The following is a 21637-nucleotide window of genomic DNA, read 5'->3' on the forward strand; positions in this document are numbered from 1 at the left end:
CTGAAAGCGGTGCACGGCTTATCAGACTGGTTCACCGTTTTAGGCAGAGTGAGGTCAAATCTGAGCTGAAGAGGCAGAAGCTGGCACAGAGGGAATCTATAAACCACCTGTGACTAGAGGATGACGCTATCCGGGACGGTAGCACCCTCCGCTGGAAAACCGAAAAAGCTGCGATGCTAACCGTCCTGCGTTCGTCCGGCACGTGTCACGCGAAGCAGTGAATGTAGTCCTTTGACCAATAATTAATCTACAGCCGGAGCAACAAGTAGGATAATTGTGACATTTTATTTGCTTAAAAAATGTACTATATTTGGTAAAAAAAACAGTCCTCTGTTTTGTAATCTAAATAAATGCGTCAGCAGGAATAAAATGATGCTGATATGCATGTCATTTGTGTATTCATGTACGCCTCGCCTTCCTCTGTGACCTCCTCGCGCTGCAGCTACCTGAAGCGGTTCAAGGTGATGAAGATCAAGGTCCTGCGGTCGTGGTGCAGGCAGATCCTCAAGGGCCTCCACTTCCTGCACACCAGAGCCCCGCCCATCATCCACAGGGACCTGAAATGTGACAACATCTTCATCACGGGGCCCACGGGCTCGGTGAAGATAGGAGACTTGGGTTTGGCCACGCTGAAGAGGGCCTCCTTCGCCAAGAGTGTCATCGGTAGGTAGACGCACGGGTTATTATGCTGGAGCGGTTCACACACACGCACACACATGCACTCGGCATGTATTACACCTAATATGCACAAGTTGGTGTGCAATGTGCTCCACACAATATTTTGGCTGCCGTTCAGGAGTCTAGTTGGTGGGACTGACCGCAGGTATTTGGGTTTACGTGCATGTCCTCTCACCAGAGGAGAGAAATATCTGCTTCGTAAGTCCTGCAGCTGTTAGGCAGACCTCAAGTATTCAGACGCTTGCAGAACCCACACATGTGTGCATGCAAGGCCGTTATGTGGCATCGGGAAGCATCATTTATAAGTTAGAGCTTTGTGTCAGGCATTCTTTGGCGCTTTAGCTCGTCTACGCTCCATAAACATTTGTGACATTAAATAAGGCAGTTATATTTAAACCTCATGAAATGCGATTAGCTGTTAAAGACTGAGATATGCCCAAGTAGCATTGACGGAATTTAAATGTACGTAAAGTAATGTGCAGCACGTCATTGCGGTACTACAGTGTGCTTTTTTTCTTTCTTTCTTTTCTCTTCAAATTGCAATACGCTTATTTACCACTATCGTAAATTTGGACATCTGTGCAAGTGTATTTATTACAATTGTATTGCTCGTAATTAAAAACATGCCAAACCGCTTTGCTAATGCGTCCAAGCATCAAGTTTGAGCTGCAGCACAAGACGACGTCTGTCTTGCAGCCTGTTTTCTCGCTCAGTTAGCTTCCTCCGTTAGCTTCCTCCGTTAGCTTCCTCCGTTAGCTTCCCAGTCTGTCTCATAGCCTTAGCTCCAGGACTCTAAAAGGGACGAACCAGTAAATACTTTCTCCGGGGAGAACGATCCAGTTTCACATAGTTGGTGGTGTGTGGCAAGCGCGTGGGCCCAGGCAGGAAAACGGGGGGGTGGGGGGGGGTTGACGTTCTCTGTATTAGAAGTCGGTGAGCAGTCGAAGGGGTGATAAGCCATTTGGTTTAGGCTGAATTGGGAATTTTTCTTTCGGTTTTGACAGAGATCTAATAAGTCATTGTATTTCTCTCTCTCCCCCCCATCAGGAACCCCAGAGTTCATGGCTCCAGAGATGTATGAGGAGAAGTATGATGAATCCGTAGATGTGTATGCTTTTGGGATGTGCATGCTGGAGATGGCGACCTCGGAGTACCCTTACTCTGAATGTCAAAACGCTGCACAGATCTACAGGCGGGTTACGAGTGTAAGTCACCAGAAACCATTGAGCTGAAATGTGTCTCCATCCTCCTCCATCCACTCTCTCCTGCTGCACATGTTTATTGTGTTAATAAGTTTAGCATGAGCTGCAGGAGATCCAGTCATATGACTGTGTTTTTGCACTGATTAGTCTCTCTCTCTCCCTAATTCTCCGTCCCTCGCTCGTTCTTTCTTGCACAAGTGACAAAAAGGCAACGAGTCCAACTGTGAGAACATGTTGGCTGGCTGCATGCTCCTCACCACTGGGGGAGCAATCACAGACAAATACCATACCACCTCAAAGAACGTCACTGCTGAATCATTCTAACCCCGAAGCTTCGCAAATTCTAGTGGAACATTTAATCACTGGACATAAAGAATAGCTGGAACACCCCCCCCCCCGAATCAGTTTAATCTTTTGCAACTGGTCCAACGTTTGCTCAAATTTCAAGAGGAGTTGGCTGGAAAAACAGAGAAATGACAATAGATGCAATGTTATTTGAAGCCCCCCCCACACACACAGAGTGATGGTTAATGGACTAGAGGCATTTAGCAGAAATCTGCCTCCTATAGTCCCTCAACAATCACTCATCTGCACATCTGTCCATCCCATCACATTGATTTAATACTGACAGGCAAAATCTAATGAAAGGGATCTTTATCCCTGGCCTGCCTCTGGAAACCACCACGAGAGCCAGGAAGACGACCTCCGTCTGTCTTTGGCCGTCATCTAATTTAAGTAGATTCATCCTCGGAGTAGATTCAGACACTACATTTCGATCCATACGCCTGTCTGGCCCACTGTCTCTTGTCTTTTCTTTCCCTCCCATCACTCATGCAAAAACCCCTGAAACACCGTTATGGCTCGCTCGCCTCATGTTTGGATTACTCAGTAGAAATTTAAGTTTCATTGACTTACTTAGTGTCAGTGTGGTTCATATTTCAGCCTAATGTAGTACCTGCCTATTTGGAATATTTGCATGCATTTAAACTCTTCCTCGTCCTTCTCTGCTCTTCCCTCCGTGCGTTCAGGGAGTGAAGCCCGGCAGCTTTGACAAGGTAGCCATTCCTGAGGTGAAGGAGATTATCGAGGGTTGCATCCAAACGAACAAGGATGAGAGGTGAGACTCGAACCCGTCATCATAAAATAAAAGTCCTACATTCTCTACCTCTGCCCGATCCTCTTTTTAAATCTTTTTTCTGCTGCTTTAGAAACGTTCAAGCTAATCTTTCCCCTCTACCCCGATGTCCGAATCTCTCTATCTGGTTGAGAGTAGTGATATTTCCGATATGAATCACTGGAAGGCAAATCTTGTTTTGCACATCTCATTTTTTTGTTCTTGTTGATCTAGGTATGCTATAAAGATCCTGCTGAACCATGCCTTCTTCCAAGAGGACACGGGGGTCAGGGTTGAACTGGCAGAAGAGGACGACGGGGAAATGATCGCCATCAAACTCTGGCTCAGGATAGAAGACGTGAAGAAGCTCAAAGGCATATTTTAATCAAATTAATATCTTTTTTATGTTGAGAAAAGCGCCTGTCCCCTTTAACGATTGTAAAATAGCCATATTTGTCACTGATTAAGCAGTCAATCTGGTGAATACAATTGGTGCATTGTGTACATGTATTTAATTTCTTATTTCCCAAAATCGCAGCGAGGCAGCCGCTTGACTTGTCGTTTTTGTCTCGATTCACAGGCAAATACAAAGACAACGAAGCCATCGAGTTTTCCTTTGACCTGAACAAAGATGTCCCCGAAGATGTGGCCCAGGAAATGGTCTGTAGGAAGTGACGCGGTTACACGAGCGTTAGTAACCACAAGGGAAAAGAACGTCGTATAGAAACAACTATGCGGTTAAAAGCCGTGAAAATAGATCAGCGTGTGAAACGATCAACTACAGGATCTGGAATTGTAGGCCTGCTTGCTCATCTGTGCGGCGCCTTCTTATTTCCCAGGTTGAGTCTGGCTACGTTGCCGAGGGCGACCATAAGACCATGGCCAAGGCAATTAAAGACCGCGTGTCTCTGATCCGGAGGAAGAGAGAGCAGAGGCAGCTGGTACGAGAGGGACAGGAGAAGAGAAAACTGGAGACTGAACAGCAGCAGCAGCAACAACAGGAGGCGCTCAAGCCTCCTCACACGCAGGTTGATATCCTAGTTAGCACAGCTGATGTGGTGTCCAGAAGCTCATTGGTGTGTTCGCTTCTCCATGTGGCAGTCAGAGTTCACACGCTTCCTTTGTCCATAAAATGCTGACTGCGCACCTTTCCTTTTTCTGCAGGCGGAGACTGAGGAGACGGAAGTGGAACAACAGCAGCTTCAGTATCAGCCGACCGGCATCTCACACACGTGTAAGACGCACTACATTCTGCACCAGCTCTGTTTCCTCTTTTTACATTTCCTCCTACATCCCTATAAGGTTTCAATTTACTTTTATAAATGTGTCCGTATCGACGTGTTAAAATAAGTAGCGCCAGCAGTGAGGTTGACCCGCCTTCTATCCCCCCCCCCCCTCTCAGCTGAAGGGGGTTTGGACAGCGGCCAGGGCTCCTCCCTTTTCTCCGCCGACTCCCCCCACTTGGGTCAGCTGACCATGTCGTACAGCTGCCCCCCCTCCACCCAGCCCCTTGCTCAACCCCAAACCCCATACCCCTCCGCCCCCTCTGCTGCGCCGCACCAGCACCAGGGCTACGTCCAGCCAGCGGTGAGTGATGATGTCATCCTAATGAAGCATGCACACGTTTCACGCGGAGATGAGGTCACTTCCTGGAAGTGACCCGTCAGCTTGAAGTGAGCGCTGTGCTGTGTTTTTGGGAACAGGAATGAGTTTGCAGTGTTTGTGAGTGGGCGGAGCTTTATTGAGTTCATTTTCTCTATTTCATTTCTCAGTAAAAAAATGTAAGTCTGTCTTTAATTGAACAGATGACGATCGGTTTATCAGTTGGATTATCGCTTTCATTTAAGCAACATATCTCATGTTTGTGTTGTGTTCATGCCTTACAACAAAAATAAATGGTTTTTTTTATGTTTTTCACAATTTTCAGCAAGTTTCTTTTGTTTCTTTTCTTCATGCAGAAGCAATGATTTCACTAAAGAAGTCGAGGAAAAATGCTTTACTTATTCTATTAGACTCATTTTGTAGTTTCCTTGATGATCAGAAAAATGCAGCTTGTGTTTATGTGCTTGTCCTTTCACTCTTACTGATGAATGGTACATCTTGTTGACTGGTCATGGGTTCTACTCCCCTTTTATTCAGATCTCACACAGGGAAGGTTTGCTGAGCTTTTTTTATTTGAATCTTAATCTCAACCTTTTTGCAGCCATATGACAGCAGCTGTGTCAAAGTCCATCCTCTGGGTTGATTGTCCATTTGTTGATGAGCGGAATTATCTTTCAGTTTTAGGCTGATTGAATATTTGATTGACTTTACTCATTTTTAGCTCAGTCTTTGAAATTACATCACCTTACTCAGTAAGCTTATTTTTTTATTAAAGGTCCCTTAAAAACAAACTCTTCATGTTTATGTCACATTCTAGAACATTGTTATTTTATATTATATCCTTTTATTTAATTTTATTTGGCTTCTTTTTTTTCTATATTCATTGTTTCATTTGACTTTCCTGTTGATTTAATTTGTGTTCTTGTGCTATTTGTTTTGTTGTGCGTTTTATCAAGAACATGTAAAAAAAAATGCATTTTAGTTTGAAATTATCTGCATAGTTCCTGCTGTTTCCATAATCAATTTTGAAGATGAGTTTATTTTTAGATTATTTTCATAATTTAAATTTTAAATTAAGTTGTACATATTTTTTAAATTCTTCACCACATCTTTCTTCACATTTTATTGCATTTCACTTCCGTTGTATTTTTGTGTTTGTAATTTCTTTTTTTTTTTATGTCTGTCCCATCTTCTTCCATCACCGTTCCCTGGGCTGCAGCCTGCGTTGCATCGTCGTCAAAATCGTAGCATGTCTGTTAGCGTCCCCCCCTCCTCCTCCTCCTTTTTCCATGCTCCTCCACCCATGGTTGTTCCTCCGGAGCAGCCTTCCACCCCTCCTCCAGACCTATCCTCCTACGCCACCCCCTGCATGTCTCTCGCGGCGGCGGCAGCGGCGAGGGAAACGTTCGCTGGGCGCCTCTCTAAGGCTCTGGAGACAGTCCTACCCCGTCACCCTGCCTCCTCCGTGTCCAGGGCGGGGCACCGGAGGGCCAGCCTACCTGCCCTGTTCTCCACCCCTGTAGGTTCACAGTATTATTGGCCCACAGTGGTGGTGAGAATCAGTCGGGGAGAGGCTTTCTCTATTTATCTATATTTGCACATCAGCTTTCTTTCAAACGTAATTTTCTTTTTGATCCTCTTCACCTCGCTTTAACGCTTCCCCCCCCCTCCCTCTGTTAAACATGCATCCAGATGAAATACAGATTGGCCGTATCTGTTTGTTGCTCTTGGGCAGTTTCACTAAGTGCACAGATGACTCGGGATATTAGTGAGCTTCCAGCCTGCGTCTGGCCTCTCTTCTCTCTGTCTACGACCCCGGTGCGTCTCTTTCTTGCCCGCTCACCATCTCCCAGCTGTTTTGTCTTGTCAGCCTGCTGCTTCTTTGCATCCTTACGTTACCTGTTGACTTCCTCTCATCATTCCTTCCTTCAGCTTTTAGGTGTATTCTGACGTATTTAACCCTGTTATCTTGTTTCTAGTGTGGAGAGCGAATATATGCCCCTTTATTCTCTTGGTATTGTCTTGATTCGATTGTCTTTAACTATTTTTCTTCAATTCTTGTGGGCATTTTCTGTGTGTTTTTCTCTCATCCTTAAATCCGTTGTATCTCATTGTCGCAGCAGCATTCAATGCCGCATCCCTACAGTGGAGGAGGAGGAGGAGGAGGAGGAGGAGGAGGAGGGAGCATCCCCCTCTCAACTTTCCCTGACCCCACTACTATGTTGTTCCCTCCCATCCCGGAACGACCCATTTCTTTCTCGCCTCCCCCCACTGGGCCGCCGAAGGCCTACAACACGCAGAGGCGCAAGAGCACGTCCATCCTCGAGGCGCCCGCCCGACACTTCCAGCCTGCCTACCCTCACTATGGGAGCAGCCTGCATCCCTTTTCTGGAATGGAGGGCGTCGAAGCCCCTTCTCTCTTCATGATGAATCCGAGTTTTGCAGCAACTGCTCAAAGACTTGGTGTTGGGGAGGCGCTGCATCTCCCGGGACAGTCTGACCTGAGCATGTACGGCTACAAGGACGTGAGAGTCGGGCACGAGGAGCTAGTGAGGAGATTAAGTCTGAATCAAGCCGCCTTACTGGACCATTATGAAGCGATGGCATATGGAGGTTACCCAATGACTGCACACCATCTTGGCCACTTGAGCTTTCATCAGCAGAGGCAAGCAGCAGCTGCTGGTTTGGGGTTTGACCCGGTTCCTGCTCACCAGCCGGGGTTTTTGCACCCTCACATCATGCAGAGAATGAGCGCACACAGCCCAATCCCTTCACCCATACCGCCCATGAGTGCGCCCCCCGGTGGTTCTATTCCTCCGTCTGACGCATGCTACCCTCCATCACCGCAAGCTTCCTCCTCTGCCTTCTCTATGTCTGCACCGCCAGTGATGTCTGATGCCCCGCCATCAACTGGAAGCGTGTTTGAGTTCCATTTAGCTGCCGCTGCCGCCGCGGCTGCCGGGGACCCGAGCCTCCTGGCTTCCAGACTGTTCCGATCCCGAAGGAGCTCCATGGACCTTCCGTTGGAGGAGAACGCTGGATCCGGGTCGGGTGGTTCAGGAACGTATAGCCGTCTGCAGCCAGTGACGGAAGAGCTGAGCGCTTACGTCAGCCCGGAGCTGCCCTTGCCTCCAGGAAGTCTTCTTCTTCACCACGCAGGTTTAGACATAAAAGACAGAAGCCCGGATCCCTCCGGTGACTCTTTGGCCTCCTCTGACGCCGGGGAGTTCCAGTCACCGCCTCCCCCACCTCTCCTCCACTCATTCGATTCTTCCGCTGCTCAATCCATCCCACAGTCGTCCTCCGGAGTCTTTCACCTCGATCCCCAGGGACACCCACCCTCCATGCGGAGCTTTCTGCCTCCCACCCCATCCTCCGAGCACCCGCATGGGGGCGCCTCATCAACTCAGTTGGAGACTCTGATGCAGAGTGCCTGGGCCCGGCATGGCGTAGTGGTACCAGCTCAACCTGATACGACTTACCGCGAGTCATTGCTGGCCGCGCAGGCCGCTAACCCCGTTCTGGTACTGAGTTCAGAGCTTGAAAAACATCCCTAAACCTCTGGGTCAATTACTAGTTGAAAATACACAAGTTGCTTTTTTGCAAAGATTCTCTACAAGCCGTAGACGCATCACAACTTCCACTTTATGTCATTCAATTGTGGAACCTCATTGACTCAGAATGTCACACAATAAACAGAGTCCTTCTAATAAAAGCAGCTTCCATTAGTAATTTGACCCAGAGGCTGTTATACATGTTCTGTTGTTGCCCCCCCTCCCCCCCGCCCGGTCCACCCAGGAGTCCCAGCTGATGCTCTTCGTCATGTAGCATTTGGTTGTGATCTTAACCAGCACGGCAGAGTGAGTCTCACGGGTCGATTCACAATGTGTCCGACTCCTCATAGAAGAATCTGGAGAGAGATACTGATCAAGTTCTTAATGCAGCGATGCTGATAGAATGAATAGTGCCGTGTGGGCACGACCAAAACCAGAAGCTTCCAGTGTAAGGAGCTGCATTGAGGCGTCGTCATTTTACCGGGTGATCTCTGAGACTCACTCTGGCGTGCGAGCTTATAAGCAAGTAGTCTACGCCTCCTTTTTTTTCTGTTTTTGTCATTTTATTTGCTTTTTTGTCAATATCCAGTAAGTAATATTTTGTGTGTATGGTCATATACACTAGTATATGAGTAATGCGTGTTTGTAGCGGTATACTTCATGTACGGTATACTCACGTTTCTACTTTGTACAAATCCAAAGTCCGTTCAGTCGCGTCCCAATGTTGGCGTCTGCTGCCTTTTTAATGGCGCTCATCGTTTCGAGTAGAGTCAGAAATCAAACCACCGCATTGAATTTTGATGACGCTGTAAAGGCTTTGCTGATTTGTACGCACAAACACGCAGATTCATACAACAACAACTCGGAGGCTTAAACAAAACGAGCAATGTAACCGTGAATAGAAACACCCCTTTTGTGTATCGATCATGTTTCGTGTTGGCGGCTTCACGCTTCGGTTTAATAGCATATCGTGTTAGCATTTCCTGCCCGAACAGGAAATGAGTCTGCGCTGTGCTAAACCCTTAGAATGCTGGTCACCTTTGTATTTTTGAGTTTCTCACAAACTTTCCTTTGTTTCTTTCTATCATTCCCTCGGTTTTTCTTTCATGTCATTTACCTTTACTTCCTCTTCCCCTCCGTTGCGTTTTGATTAGCGGATAGCTGTCCTGTGTGGTTTCATTGTGTTTGCTGTGACGACGACAGAAGGTGGGCCTGTCTCTGCGACGCGCTTGTTTAGGCCGCCATCACCGTTTGTGAGGGCGGGCTGTGTGACTAGTGGTATATTTGAGCGTGAAAGTCCTGCCGTCACACGTGCACAAGTAAACGTGCACGCTGAGTCTTATTGTGACATCGTCCTGATGCAATAGTGTAAACGCTGACACAGTTGGGCGTTGTTCAGGTGTAGGTTTAAGCCGGTGATCCAGCTTCTACTGTGCATTGCTCATTATCACTAATGATTAGGGTCTGACCTGCATGCTAAGACCCCCCCCCCCCTCCCTGGACTTAACTCTAACCCCAGTACTTCACCTGTACTGTACCTCTTGACAAGCTGTGTATATGTACACTGTCGTTATTGGTGTGCATATATCTGTTGTTGTATAGTCCGTGTGTGCGTGTGTGTGTGCGTGTGTGCGTGCGTACACAAGAAGACAATGTAGACTTATCGCTAGCGACGTCGTTCTACCTTGTGTTTGCGCTCATTGATGTTTTCTGGATGCTAAAAACACGCTCTGATTATTTCTTCTTCTTCTCTCCTCGCTGCTAATCTCTCGATTTCTTGCCTTTGTCCTCCATCCCGCAACATTGCCTCTTCCCTTCTGTCCATTTTTCTGTCTTTCTTTCTCTACATCTGTGTCTCAGCAGCAGCAGCAGGTTCAGGCCCCCGCCCCCCAGCCATGTCCGGGATCCCCTCTGGTCCCCGCCACCGCGCAGCCGGCTCCCACTGGGACACCCCAGCAGGTAAAACTACTGTAGCAGCAAAGAAAGATCTTTTTTATGTACTTAAACTACTCTAATTTCTTTAGATCTCCAACTCCACCTTTAAAAATAAAATACAAACATGGAGCATTCTGTAATAATTCATGCCTTGCTTCTCTCTAACACTCCCACAGGCTGGCACGTTGCCCGCGGTAACCCCATAGCGATTACTTTAGAAAGGACTGCAGCTCAAACCACTAATTGCAGCCCTGAAAGGATTTGATTGAGCGTGAAATTCAATGTTTGTTTTGTCAGGAACATTTTTTTTTTGAATGTACAAAGCAATGAATTGGTCTCAGGAAATTAAAAATAGAGGGTATAATATAAGTGAATTTAATCAGATAAAATGTTATTTGATCAAACGTGGTTTCTCATAAAAGGGATATGACTTTGTTATAAACAGAACCTAAAAGGGTACATTCTAATGTTTTCATTTTTGTCTCTCTCTCTCTCTCTCTCTGCCTTGCATCATTTCTGTGACTCTCTCTGCCTAGGTTGTTTCATCCAATCAGAGTGTTCCATCAGTTCAGAGCCCCATTCACACATCGCTGCCTCAGGCTTCTGCACAGGTACCGCGTATTGAAACACAACACAGGACGCAGTACTTCATAAACACATTTCTAATGTGCACGAGATGCAGAATTTAATCCGAGTTCATCTGTGGAGGCAGATGCTGTTGATATAATTTCTCTCTGGGATTAATGAAGGATTCTGAAGTGTTTTTATTGACATGCACGCACCTACCTGTTTCTAAATATAATGGAACATTTGCACAGGTGCGCTAAAATTTAAACCGCTTGAATGGGTTACGCTTCCATAGTAAATGCATTCATGCCTTGGATCATGTCGAGCGGGACGACTTCGCTCAGAGGTCGTGTCAGTAGCTCTTTAGATGTGATTATATTTGTACCCGTTGGGCTTTAATGAGCTAATAAGTCTTGTGCTCGGCTGCTGTGTACATCGTGTTGCCAGTAGCCAATCAAGTCCTTGCATTTCTTAGTGCACGTCAGTGTTTTTTTAAATGCATGTTGACATTTCATCCTGTTTTTTTTTTTAACGCATTCTGTGTCATTATTTGCATGCTGCCTCGGCTCGTCTCTGGGTTTGTTTGTTTTTCTGTGTGAATGTACTCGTTTGTGTTTTTAGCTTTGTGACCTCAGTCCCTCTCCCAGTATAGAGCATCTTTTCTTCCTGTACCAAGCTGCTCAGCTGGCTCTGGCTCAGGTACCATTAAACATGGCGGCGCATGTCGATGTCCACCACATGCGGTGGCTGCACGCGTCTATCCCGATGCGTACGTGTTTGCTTACGTGCATTTTTGCTTCCTGTCGTTCCTTTTAGTTCACTCTAACAACATCTATTAGTCATTAGTCATTTAAAGGATGCGCGGCAAATCAATGAGCACATTTTACCACCGTAAAAGATTTATAGGAGCAATAATGAGCATCGATAAGCTTCCTGTCGCCGGATGACATAAACATAATGTAGAGTAAGCTCGCTGTTCCTGATTGATGATTGGCTATAAATCTGCGGGACCCGGTCACTCCCCCGGCTTTACCTACTTCCTCGTTCACCCTGCGATGTTTGCGTTTTACCTTCCCTCACTTTTTTTCCCCTCCTGCCTTATCTTTTTTTCCGTTCTGCCTCTTCCTCTTTCCGGGCCCTTTCTCCTCTTCTCAGCCCAGTGTAACCCCGTCCGACATTTCCGTGGCGATTCTGCCCACGCCGCCGGTGGCTGTGGCGCCCCCTCCCTCTCCTCTGCCACGCCCTGTTGGTGCGGTGCCTACTATTGTTTCCCCTCCTCCTCCTCTTCTTCCTCCTGTTCCTCAGCCGTTGGTTACCGTGGTGCCAATCATCAGTGTAGTCGCCGCCCCACCTGACACGGCCATGGAAGCCCCTCCCCAGGTATTGGTTAGTCAAACCCACCGAGTGGATGCCCCACCCCCATCATCAATGGTTTGCATGACGCCCAATATCGTACTAACCCTGCAGTAAGATCCGTTTATATGGAAGTAGCTTCCTGATGAAGAACAGATAAATGCTGTTTTACAGTTTATTTACGCAGAACAAGCAGCTCAATGTTTCAAGTTATCACTTTTTGTGGCTTAGTTTATGTGGAGCTCTTTAAAAAAACATAAATGAGTATCAATGATTGTATGATCTCGGCGAGACATTTGAAGAACATCTGGAACAACTGCAAGATAAATGTCAAATGTAATCTGTGGATCCGCAGATGCATGATTTGGTCCCGGCTTTACGAGTCTCGGAGCATTTTGTTTTCAAGCCGTCGTCCCCCGAGCTTTTATACGGCAGGCCTGCATGTGTTACTGAGCATCCTCTGAATGGAGGTTTTGCTTTGCTCCTTCTACTCCATGTTCAGTTTCTCCTCCTGGGGTCACTTGGCTCATACTTCTTGCTTTTCTACTATATTTTCCTCTGGTTGTTTGGTAGTGGATCAATCAGTAGCATTCGCACTGATTGTGTTTTGAGTGTAACATTTCATGTGTCTTTCAGTCCGTCTCTCAGCTGTCAGAACTTCCCCAATCCCAGTTGCAACCGCCTCACGTTCTCTCATCTATAGAGAGGTAATGAATATGCATGCACAAAACCTTTTGATCTCATCGCCATCATGCGCTCTGTACCCCTTATTTCCTTATTACATTTCTCTTCTTGAACTCAGCGGCCACTCCGAGATGTCAGGTCTGAGCGACGGCAACGAGGGAGGAGGAGGAGGAGGTCGCCATGAAGGTCGCTCCACCAAGCGACATCAGAGACGTTCTGTGCGAAGCCGATCGCGTCAAGAGAAGTTCTCCAAGGCCAAACTCAATGTTCTCAATGTAATGGCAGGACTTTAAATCCAACATCTGGTTATAATTAAACAATAATTCCTCTTGTATGGCGTAGCCCCCCCCCCCCCCCCATCCTGAGGGCTTTTTTGGCTCAAGCAGTTATGAGTTGCAATAGAAGGAAAGGGGAAAAATCTAATCAAGAATAATCTGTTGAGGTTTTGTGTCCTTACTTGTTGTGTTTTTCTTTTTGCAGATCTCCAACCGAGGGGACAGGGTAGCCGAGTGTCAGCTGGAGACTCACAACAGGAAGATGGTGACCTTCAGGTTTGACCTGGACGGAGACAACCCTGAGGAGATAGCCCAGATCATGGTACCCACGCTGTCGTGTGTTTGTCTCGCTGCCGTGCGCTTCACATCCAGAACCAAAGCCAGTCTGACGCCTCCGCGTGCTTCCAGGTCCAGAGCGAGTTCATCTTGGAGAGCGAGAGGGAGTCGTTCATCGAGCAGGTTAGAGAAGTGATAGAAAATGCTGACGAGAAAGGTCTGGAGAGAGACTCGAGCAGCCAGGTAAATAAAATGTTTTATTCTTCTCTCTACGCTCTTATTGCGTTTGTGGTTTATTTGATTCATCACTCGCTTCGATCTACAGATGACGGGCGACCTGGTGCAGAAGATTCCTGCTATATCTATCCCCATGCCAGGTAAAAACACAAAAAAGAAAATGCTAATAAGAGGTACCGACAGGACGACATAGACGAGCCGGTTTTAAACATCTACGGATTAGAGATTTCCCATATTTGTATTTTTTAAATGGCCTCTAGTACAGAATAGTATTAATGGTATTAACAATGTCGTGCATTGATTGGAATCTCGTGCCAGACATCCATCCCAGCGCAACAGCACAAGTGGTCCACTCGGCGGGTCGGAGGTTCATCGTCAGCCCCGTACCCGAGGCCAGGCTGAAGGAGCTAGCATTTCCCACCTCTCCTCCTGCTTCTGCGGCTCCTCTCGAAACAGGTCTGGATCACGTCTGTGTCTCTGTGGGACCTTTATAAAGGTTATCTAAGGATATATAAAAAATCCATGATTAAGGGTTGGGGTTATTTCTCTCTTCCAGTTCCTCCTGCTTCAGCTCCAGCGCCGTCTCCAAACCTAAATTTGGGCTTGTCCCAATCGGCCGGAGCAACCAGTTTACAACAGGCCTTCTCTCAGCTCAAACAGAATCCGTTTGATGCCGGTCCCAGCACCGCCCCGGCTTCCATCCCGTCCACCCGTCCCTCTCTGCAGCCTGCAGCAGCTTGTGTACCCTCCCAGGCTAGCACGTTAGCTCCCACTGTGGAGCTCCTGGCCGGGCCCCTCCCTACTAATTTAAACCAGGCAAAAGAACAGCTCGCGGAGTCTTCTCTTCCTTCCTCTCCCTCCATCATCACCCCATCCTCTGTGCCTGGCGTCCATCTCAACACTCCTTGTTCCTCCCCCCCCCCTCCTCCTGCTGTGGTGCTCCAGCCGCAGGTACCTCCACAAGCTGCGTCTCACCCCAAGGGACAGGTGCAGGTCCAGGGGCAAGCACAAAATCCGCCTCAAACGGGTCCTGCTGTCCTTGCTGCTTCAGCGTCCCCCCCTCCCCCTGCCCACACCGCCCCCCTCATGTCCTCCCCTCCTTCCTCCATTCGTCCTGCTAGTGAAGTCTCCTCCAATCATCGTTCGGTCTCTCCTCCTTCCTCCACCGTCATCCCCACGACTGCCGTCCCCGGCCCCCAGCTCGCTCCCTCGGCAGTGCCGCACCCCACTCCTCCTCCTCCCGCCTCCTCCCCCTTCTCCCCCCTGGGACTCCAGCCGGTGACCACAATTGCCCCTTCAGTCCAACCAACTTCGGTTCACTCCCAGCCACAAACGCCAGCGATGCCCGGACAGCCACATGTACACTGTGGTGAATGCGATGCAAGGTGAGGGTGGGGGGGGTCGAAGATGATTATATTTTGATTCTTCACTTATTTCTTAGAGCTTGGGGGGGGCTAATTTATCTGTTGATAATCTCAGGTGCGAGGCGACCACCGAGTCCCAAGGCAAACCAGATGATATCCAAGCCCTGGAAAAGAAGCTTCGGTCTCTCTTCATGGACCTCGGGGGAGGGGTGCCCCCCACGCAGGGGGACGCCGCGGCTACTGAACCTGCACCTGGGGCTTCTGGGGCGTGTACCTCATCCCCAGTCGTCCCCTGTTCTACCTCCACCACACCCGCCCCCACACCTTCCTCCATCCAGCCAGCCAATGCCCCTCAGCCTCCATCGAGCTTAGCGCTGGGGTCGCCTGCTCCGATTCAGTGCGCCGAAACGCCGGTCTCCACCCCCGGGCAGATTGGTGGGTAGATCGGCGTATTGATCAATGGATTTCTGAATATGTGCTGCTGCCCGGGAGAGTTTCGTTTCAATATTGTTGCTTGCCTACTTTCAGGTTCTACTGTCATCCCTGCTTCATCCTTTGGCCAGACCACTCCATCCAAAACGCCCTTATCCAGGGTACCGGTGAGTGATCCGGATTAGCTGTGGACTGAGCTGAACTGGGACCGGTTTCACACATGGGGGGGGGGTTCAGGGTCGAAGTGAATCTAATCTGGATCACGTTTGAGTGTAGCAAGGAGGATAAATTCTGCGTTCAGCTAAACACACGAGTGTTTGCTTTGGGCAGAATTCTCTCCAGCTGGATGACCTTTTAAAGGTGAAACATTCCGAGTGTTTCACCTTCAGAGGGAAAATGTCCCACGATGTTTCCTCTTCCCTCACAACTCGTCTGGCATGTTGATACTTCCTTGCAACATTCTCAGTCGCCACTCTTCCAATAACCTCCTGTACTCGTCTTTGCTCTTCTGTTTCTCCCACTTTCACCTCTCCATCTTTGGGAATAGGCCAGTTCTCCTTCTACAGAGCTCCTGCCAGCTTTCCCTGGACCTTGTCTAATACAGGTGTTTAATTTCAAATTTCTAATGCAATGCGATGAGGTCAGGCTCAACAACTTGAAATCATTATCGCAGTATTAATCTGTGCCCCGCAAGAAAAAAAAGTTTTTTGTCATTGGCAAATTTTCCAACGTTAAAACAGCATCTTGGAAAATGATTAGATTTTGCGTGCTAGATGTCGGCACACGTGTGCTTGTGGATCAGGCTTGCATTGTGTGTGTGTTTGTTGCTTATATTTGTGTGTGCATCTGGCCTTTCTGTAGTCCCAGCAGCCTCTGGAGGACCTGGATGCTCAGCTGAGGAGAGCACTGAGTCCAGAAACTGTTTCCGTCTCCACAAGCACCCAGGTAAACACACACACACACACACACACACACACTTTTTTTTGCTCGATATACATCGCTCTAATTTGAGACCACTCAAAGACCCTGTTGGGTTTTCTTCCTCTCTCTCTCTGCCGCAGGCTTCTCACAGCGGTTTACCTCCAGCCGGACCGAGTATGCATATTAATCTGTTAATCTGATAATCTGATGACTGAATCTTGTGGGTCTAAAATTATTCACAAATGTTTTTAGTTCCCTTCTCTCTGGACGAAGAATCGGTGTCCCCTCACGGTCGTGGCATCAAACTGGGGCGGTTCCAGGTAAGATTTGCATCACGCATGATTGATTTGCTCCCTGATCTATTAATCTATATATGAAACAGGAAAATAGAACGGTAATGGAATATTTATTTTCTCTCTCCATTAATCTGCAGGTTTCATTGGCCACCGAGGAGCCTCGTCTCAAAAATGCACCCCGCACAGAGTCTTCATCTACCACCTCCTCATCCTCTACCTCCTCCTCCTCCTCTTCCTCCTCCTCCAGCCTCTCTAGCCCGGAGAATACACTGCACAAAGACTCCTCGTCTCCCCTTAGAGCACAAGTTGGAGAAAAGGGAGATGTTGTGGACGGAGTCCCACGAAGGCCTCTAGGAGGATCCCGTCACCCTTCTCCCTTTACCTCCCCCTGCCCGTCTCCTAAGCCCTCCACCACCATCGGACGCTTCCAGGTTACCAGCAACCCCGAGGCCCGAGTCGGGAGATTCTCAGTCAGTCGAGCCACGGAGGGGAACGTCGAGTCCGGGCAGGCCCCTCCCCCTTTGACCCGGGCTGCAAACGGACAAACTGACAGGGGGTCTTTGAGTCCAGACCCCGCTCACAAAGCCTCACTGCCGAGTCTGAACAACTCCTTCAACAACTCCTACATCAGCAGCGACAACGACTCCGAGTTCGAGGATGAGGACTTCAAACGGGAAATTGGCCGCCTGAGAGAAAAGCAAGTTGACTCTTCTCAAAACTCTTGAGGGGGGGAAAATAGGGTTCGGTTCCCCTATCGACAGTTTTGTTCTGTCTTGTCTTTCTTCTCTGTTTAAGTTCCCCAAAATAGTAGGCTGTTATCTGTTCCTCTTTCGCCACTCTCGCTGTCTTAAAAAAAACAAGGTCAAGAACTCTTTCTTCCCTTTCTTCATTCTCTCGCACTCATGAAAAGGGAGGCGCCCTTAAAAACAAGAAACAACGCCTCCCTCCTCTGCCGTTGCTTCCTTTATAATCACGATCACTTTCTTTTGCCCGTTTCTCAGTTTATTTTTCTTTCCCACCAGGCACATGCGTGAGATTCAGGCCCTCCACTCCCGCCAGAAGGAGGAAATCGACCGTCTGTTTACCAAGCTGGGAAAGGTAATCGCCTCGGTCTGATGCAGACATCACACTAAGCGCATCGCAGAGCAGACAAATCACCCTCTTCCTGGTTTTACACAGGCTCCTCCCACCACTGTACTCCCTCCGGTTATCACCTTGACTGGGAGGAGGCGACGGCCTACAAAAAGCAAATCCTCCAAGTCGTCAAGAACTAGTTCCTCGCACGGCAGCAAGAGTCCGTTGCAGCAAGGTACCCGTTCATAATGAAGACCTGCGATCATGCTTCACATGCTAATGCTAATTGCTTTATGTGCTCAGATTACGATAATCCCATCATACTCGGATCCACGCTGTTTAATGCTAATTAGCAAATGTTCAATGCTAAGCTAACTTGCAGTTAGCATTGTTAGCATGTTGTTACGCCCCCTCAAAGCTGTTCTGTTAAATGTAACTGCATTGTCTCTGTGTTTACGCGTCTGTGTGCACACGCGTGTGTGTGAGTGTGTGTGTGTGTGTGTGTGTGTTCTTCTGCCTGGTTACGTAACAGGCTCCAAGCTGCAGCATTTCTGACTGCTTTCCCTGTCTGTCTGTCTGTGTGTGTGTCCGTGTGTCCGGTTGTCTTCTCCTGCCCACGCCTCGTGCTATCTCCAGGCAGCACTTTATCCACCCAGAGCGCCCCCGCCGTGTACCCCAGCCAGCTGGCTCTGTTGGCCCCCGGAGGATCAGCCGATTCGTGCAGCAGCACTCGGCTCCAGCCGCTCAAGCCCTGTCCCTCCAGCAGCAATTTGTGTTCGACCTACACCAGCGAGGGCACGCTGTCGGTTCCCGGCCTGTGTGCTCCGACCCCAGGTAGGCATCCGACTGAATCCCACATCCGTCCACCAGATGGAGGCCCGATGCATGCGGCTTGCCTTCGCTCCCTCACAGCGAGACGCCCCTCTGTTTCAGCGCGTTGCCTAACTGTTACATTCTTCCTTCACCTTTTGTCTCTTTCCTTCACTCATCAACGCCCTTTCTGTCTTCACTTTCTCTCTCTTCATCCCTCTGCTCCTCTTCCTCCCCGTCCCTCTCTCCAGGCTGTGTAAAGTTCAGCTGGGGTTCGGAGCGTTTGGCCTTCAAGCCTGGCGGCAGGAGGACTCGCTTTCTGAGTACGCCCTGCTTGGCTCTTTGTGTGTAACGCTTTATTTCTTTGCTCTTCTCCTCGCCGCCGTCCTGACTTTTGTTTTATTCATCTAGTTGAATTCTATATGTTTATATCCGTAAAGTCATGGTTGTCCTGTCTTCCTATTGGATACTTTAAGTCCCTGCTTCTGATCTCGCCAGTATCCTGTACAAAACCAGAACCTCAAAAACGTTTCAGGCATTAGTGTCAACTTTGTCAGCAGTAAATCGGATAACAATCTGGCCGCCCAGCTGAGGAAGCGGCTTCTTCTCGCTTTGGGTTGGGCAAGATCGCCATGGTAACGCACGCTTGAACACCTAAACAACCTAAGACGAGGTGACGCTTGCCCTCCCCATCCTCACCTCGACAGAAACAAAGCTTCGTTTACTCAGACGCGTCTAAATATGGGCGCGCTGTGACATCATATCCTGACAGAACTGACACGCCGGACGGTGAAGGTGCTCGCGGGCAACTCGACCCCAAAGCGTTTATTATTGACGACCTCGAGGGGGAATAATCACACTCTGATGCATTGTGTTTGGTTGCTGGGTGTTGTGGGCGGGGTTTAACTCTGACTCTCTCCCAATCCTCCAATCGCTGTCTTCCGGCCTCACAGGGAAGATGGTGAAAAAAGTCTGCCCCTGCAACCAGCTCTGTAGTAACTATCTCTCTTTTTGTTCTATCCTCCATCCGTTCACACCCTCGCTCGCCCCTGCTTCACCTTTTGGATAAAAAGTTTGCCCTCGCTGGCAGATTCGAGATCAGCTTCAGTTATTTCAGCTCACTTTAATCAACCGAAATGTTTTAATGTTTAACTTTTGATGTAAGTGAGCTGCCATCCCAGATTTAATCTGACAATGCATGCCCCTATGAGCTGCTAACACACACACACACACTCACGCTCATCTTCTCTGGCTTCTCCCTTTCCTGTCCTCCCTCGCCATGCCTCCTGGTCTTGACTACATCACCCAGAATCCCATGGTGCTGCAGTCAGTGACTCAGCGTCCCTTCGTTCTTCTTTTCCTCCATCTTATTTGGAATGTTTTTTGTTGGTTTTCTTTTCAGATTATTTGTGCAAAAATAAATTCCGTAACAAAGTTAATTTTGTCATTATGGCTTTTGGGATCTTATTTAGAAATGATGTAATAATGTCAGCGAGATCCCTTTAGAAAGAGATAACCGGCAGAGCTCTACTGCCACCTACAGGCCAAACGCTGAAACAAGACCAACTGCGCTACAAGATGCTCGGTTCAGCCCGAACTTGAAGTCAAACGACTTTTAATAAGAGAGCCTAGATTGAAAATAAAATAAAATTTTAATTCTGTGGATTAATTGTAAATATTGGTGTCATATTTCACCCTCCATGGCCGTGTTGATCGACTCTAAACCCGCCCCCGACGGCCCTTTTTCTGATGGTCAAGGCTGCGAATGCATTTTCATTCATTCCGGTAACATCAGTCCATCGTCCTCCCGCCTGAAGACGAGCTTGACATCCTTTCCTCTCCTCCGGTCTCCGCCCACCTCCGCAGGGACGAACAGCACCAACGCCGTCAGCGGCTCGGGCGGATTGGGCCAGAGCCAGGGGGATTCCCAGTCTCTGCCCTCCAACACGTCCGCCCCCCACCAGAGGAAGGGAACGTTCACGGACGACCTCCATAAGCTGGTGGACAACTGGGCCAGAGACGCCATGAACCTGTCGCAGGTGATTTTCTCCCGCTTTGAGTGCCAGACAGACGGAGGGGAGAAGCTCGGCACCGATAGAACGTTTGGAGGAATTAAGGAAATGTTTTAAACCCCTTGCAGGGGAAGAGGAGCGCCAAAGCGCCGCAGCCGACCCCTGGGCTAGGACACAGCTACGAGGTTAGGGTCACGCCTAATGTGAAATAAAGTAACGAGGAGCCCGGCTGCCGATCGATCGAATAATCAATAAATGGTGGGATTTGATCTTCCCCCCGCAGGTCGTCCAGTCAGCCGGTCTGGGCAGGAAGTACTCTGCCCCCAGCCAGCTGTGCTCCAGCAGCATTGGGGGTTCAGCCCCCACCACCGCTACCTCTCCGGCCGCCCGCAAGGGCTCCCCGTGCCACCCCCCCGCCTCCACCCCCCCACCGCCACCTCAAGCCCCCCAGTTCATCAACTACACCCCCACGGCTGGCTACAGCGCACAGTGGTCCGGCCCGGCTCACGGCCTGTCGACCCCGCAGCGGGCCCCCGCGCCGCCAGGCCCTCGACTGGTCGGCACCCCCCAGCCCCCGGGCCCCCACCCGGCTACGTAGGGCCAGATTCCGAGCCAGACGACGCTCCCGACTTTCCATTCGGCCAGTGCTCTGCAAAAGTCAGTCAGCAACCCAGGGGGGCCCAACTTGAGGACCACGTAGGGCTGGGGGGGGGAGGGGGGGAGGGGGGGGAGGAGAGTTTGGAATGACAGTTGGCGAAATGCTCAAGGATCAACGAAAGGACTTTTGTGTGCAATGTTTAAAGGCCAAAGAGGTGTTGACAGGGTGCTGGACAGGAAGTGATGCGTTACGTTAAAGGTGGGCGGGGCTCGCCACGCTTTCTCCATGGCTCACGCCACCAGGAGTCGGACGTTCCGGTGTCGTCCGGCACCCGGTGGCGTTCTGACCCGGAAGACGTGTGACGGCCGGCGTAGAGGAGCCCAGGAAGGGGAGGGCTCGTCTGTTTTTGTTACGGCTCCGCCTCCTCCTCCATGTCTGTGGAATCTGAAGCAATAACAGCAGAACCTTTTAGGGGTGGGGGGGGGGGGGGGTCCGAACATGAGCGAATTCAGCGTGAAAAGTGGCCTTGATATCAGAGTCATGTCTGTACAGTTTGCATCTGTTTATTTTTAGAACGTCTGCCATTATGATTCCATTTTGTCTTATTTTGTTGGGTGGTTTCGCGCCCCCCCGCCCCCCCCCCGACACACCGA

The 21637-nt window shown here is 49.2% G+C and overlaps 1 protein-coding gene across 1 annotated transcript in view; it reads left to right on the forward strand.

Annotated features, from left to right (window-relative positions):
• wnk1b (WNK lysine deficient protein kinase 1b) overlaps positions 1 to 21419 on the forward strand; it is a 41035-nt gene extending 19616 nt beyond the window's left edge. The window contains exons 3-37 of the mRNA XM_068754982.1: positions 443 to 663; positions 1726 to 1883; positions 2909 to 2997; positions 3229 to 3368; positions 3575 to 3654; positions 3834 to 4022; positions 4159 to 4228; positions 4397 to 4581; positions 5816 to 6115; positions 6717 to 8120; positions 10020 to 10109; positions 10622 to 10696; positions 11808 to 12032; positions 12642 to 12712; positions 12808 to 12964; positions 13170 to 13286; positions 13373 to 13483; positions 13566 to 13617; positions 13796 to 13933; positions 14049 to 14862; positions 14957 to 15276; positions 15370 to 15440; positions 15821 to 15877; positions 16135 to 16200; positions 16335 to 16368; positions 16447 to 16514; positions 16628 to 17187; positions 17513 to 17588; positions 17670 to 17799; positions 18201 to 18398; positions 18626 to 18718; positions 19328 to 19369; positions 20241 to 20413; positions 20515 to 20571; positions 20670 to 21419. Coding sequence (XP_068611083.1) covers positions 443 to 663; positions 1726 to 1883; positions 2909 to 2997; positions 3229 to 3368; positions 3575 to 3654; positions 3834 to 4022; positions 4159 to 4228; positions 4397 to 4581; positions 5816 to 6115; positions 6717 to 8120; positions 10020 to 10109; positions 10622 to 10696; positions 11808 to 12032; positions 12642 to 12712; positions 12808 to 12964; positions 13170 to 13286; positions 13373 to 13483; positions 13566 to 13617; positions 13796 to 13933; positions 14049 to 14862; positions 14957 to 15276; positions 15370 to 15440; positions 15821 to 15877; positions 16135 to 16200; positions 16335 to 16368; positions 16447 to 16514; positions 16628 to 17187; positions 17513 to 17588; positions 17670 to 17799; positions 18201 to 18398; positions 18626 to 18718; positions 19328 to 19369; positions 20241 to 20413; positions 20515 to 20571; positions 20670 to 20984 — 6946 coding nt within the window. The 3' untranslated portion in view covers positions 20985 to 21419. The remainder of the gene's footprint in view (positions 1 to 442; positions 664 to 1725; positions 1884 to 2908; positions 2998 to 3228; positions 3369 to 3574; positions 3655 to 3833; positions 4023 to 4158; positions 4229 to 4396; positions 4582 to 5815; positions 6116 to 6716; positions 8121 to 10019; positions 10110 to 10621; positions 10697 to 11807; positions 12033 to 12641; positions 12713 to 12807; positions 12965 to 13169; positions 13287 to 13372; positions 13484 to 13565; positions 13618 to 13795; positions 13934 to 14048; positions 14863 to 14956; positions 15277 to 15369; positions 15441 to 15820; positions 15878 to 16134; positions 16201 to 16334; positions 16369 to 16446; positions 16515 to 16627; positions 17188 to 17512; positions 17589 to 17669; positions 17800 to 18200; positions 18399 to 18625; positions 18719 to 19327; positions 19370 to 20240; positions 20414 to 20514; positions 20572 to 20669) is intronic.
• The last annotated feature ends 218 nt before the right edge of the window (positions 21420 to 21637 follow it).

This window comes from Brachionichthys hirsutus, chromosome 22, assembly GCF_040956055.1.
Source record: "Brachionichthys hirsutus isolate HB-005 chromosome 22, CSIRO-AGI_Bhir_v1, whole genome shotgun sequence".
NCBI classification, from domain to species: domain Eukaryota; kingdom Metazoa; phylum Chordata; class Actinopteri; order Lophiiformes; family Brachionichthyidae; genus Brachionichthys; species Brachionichthys hirsutus.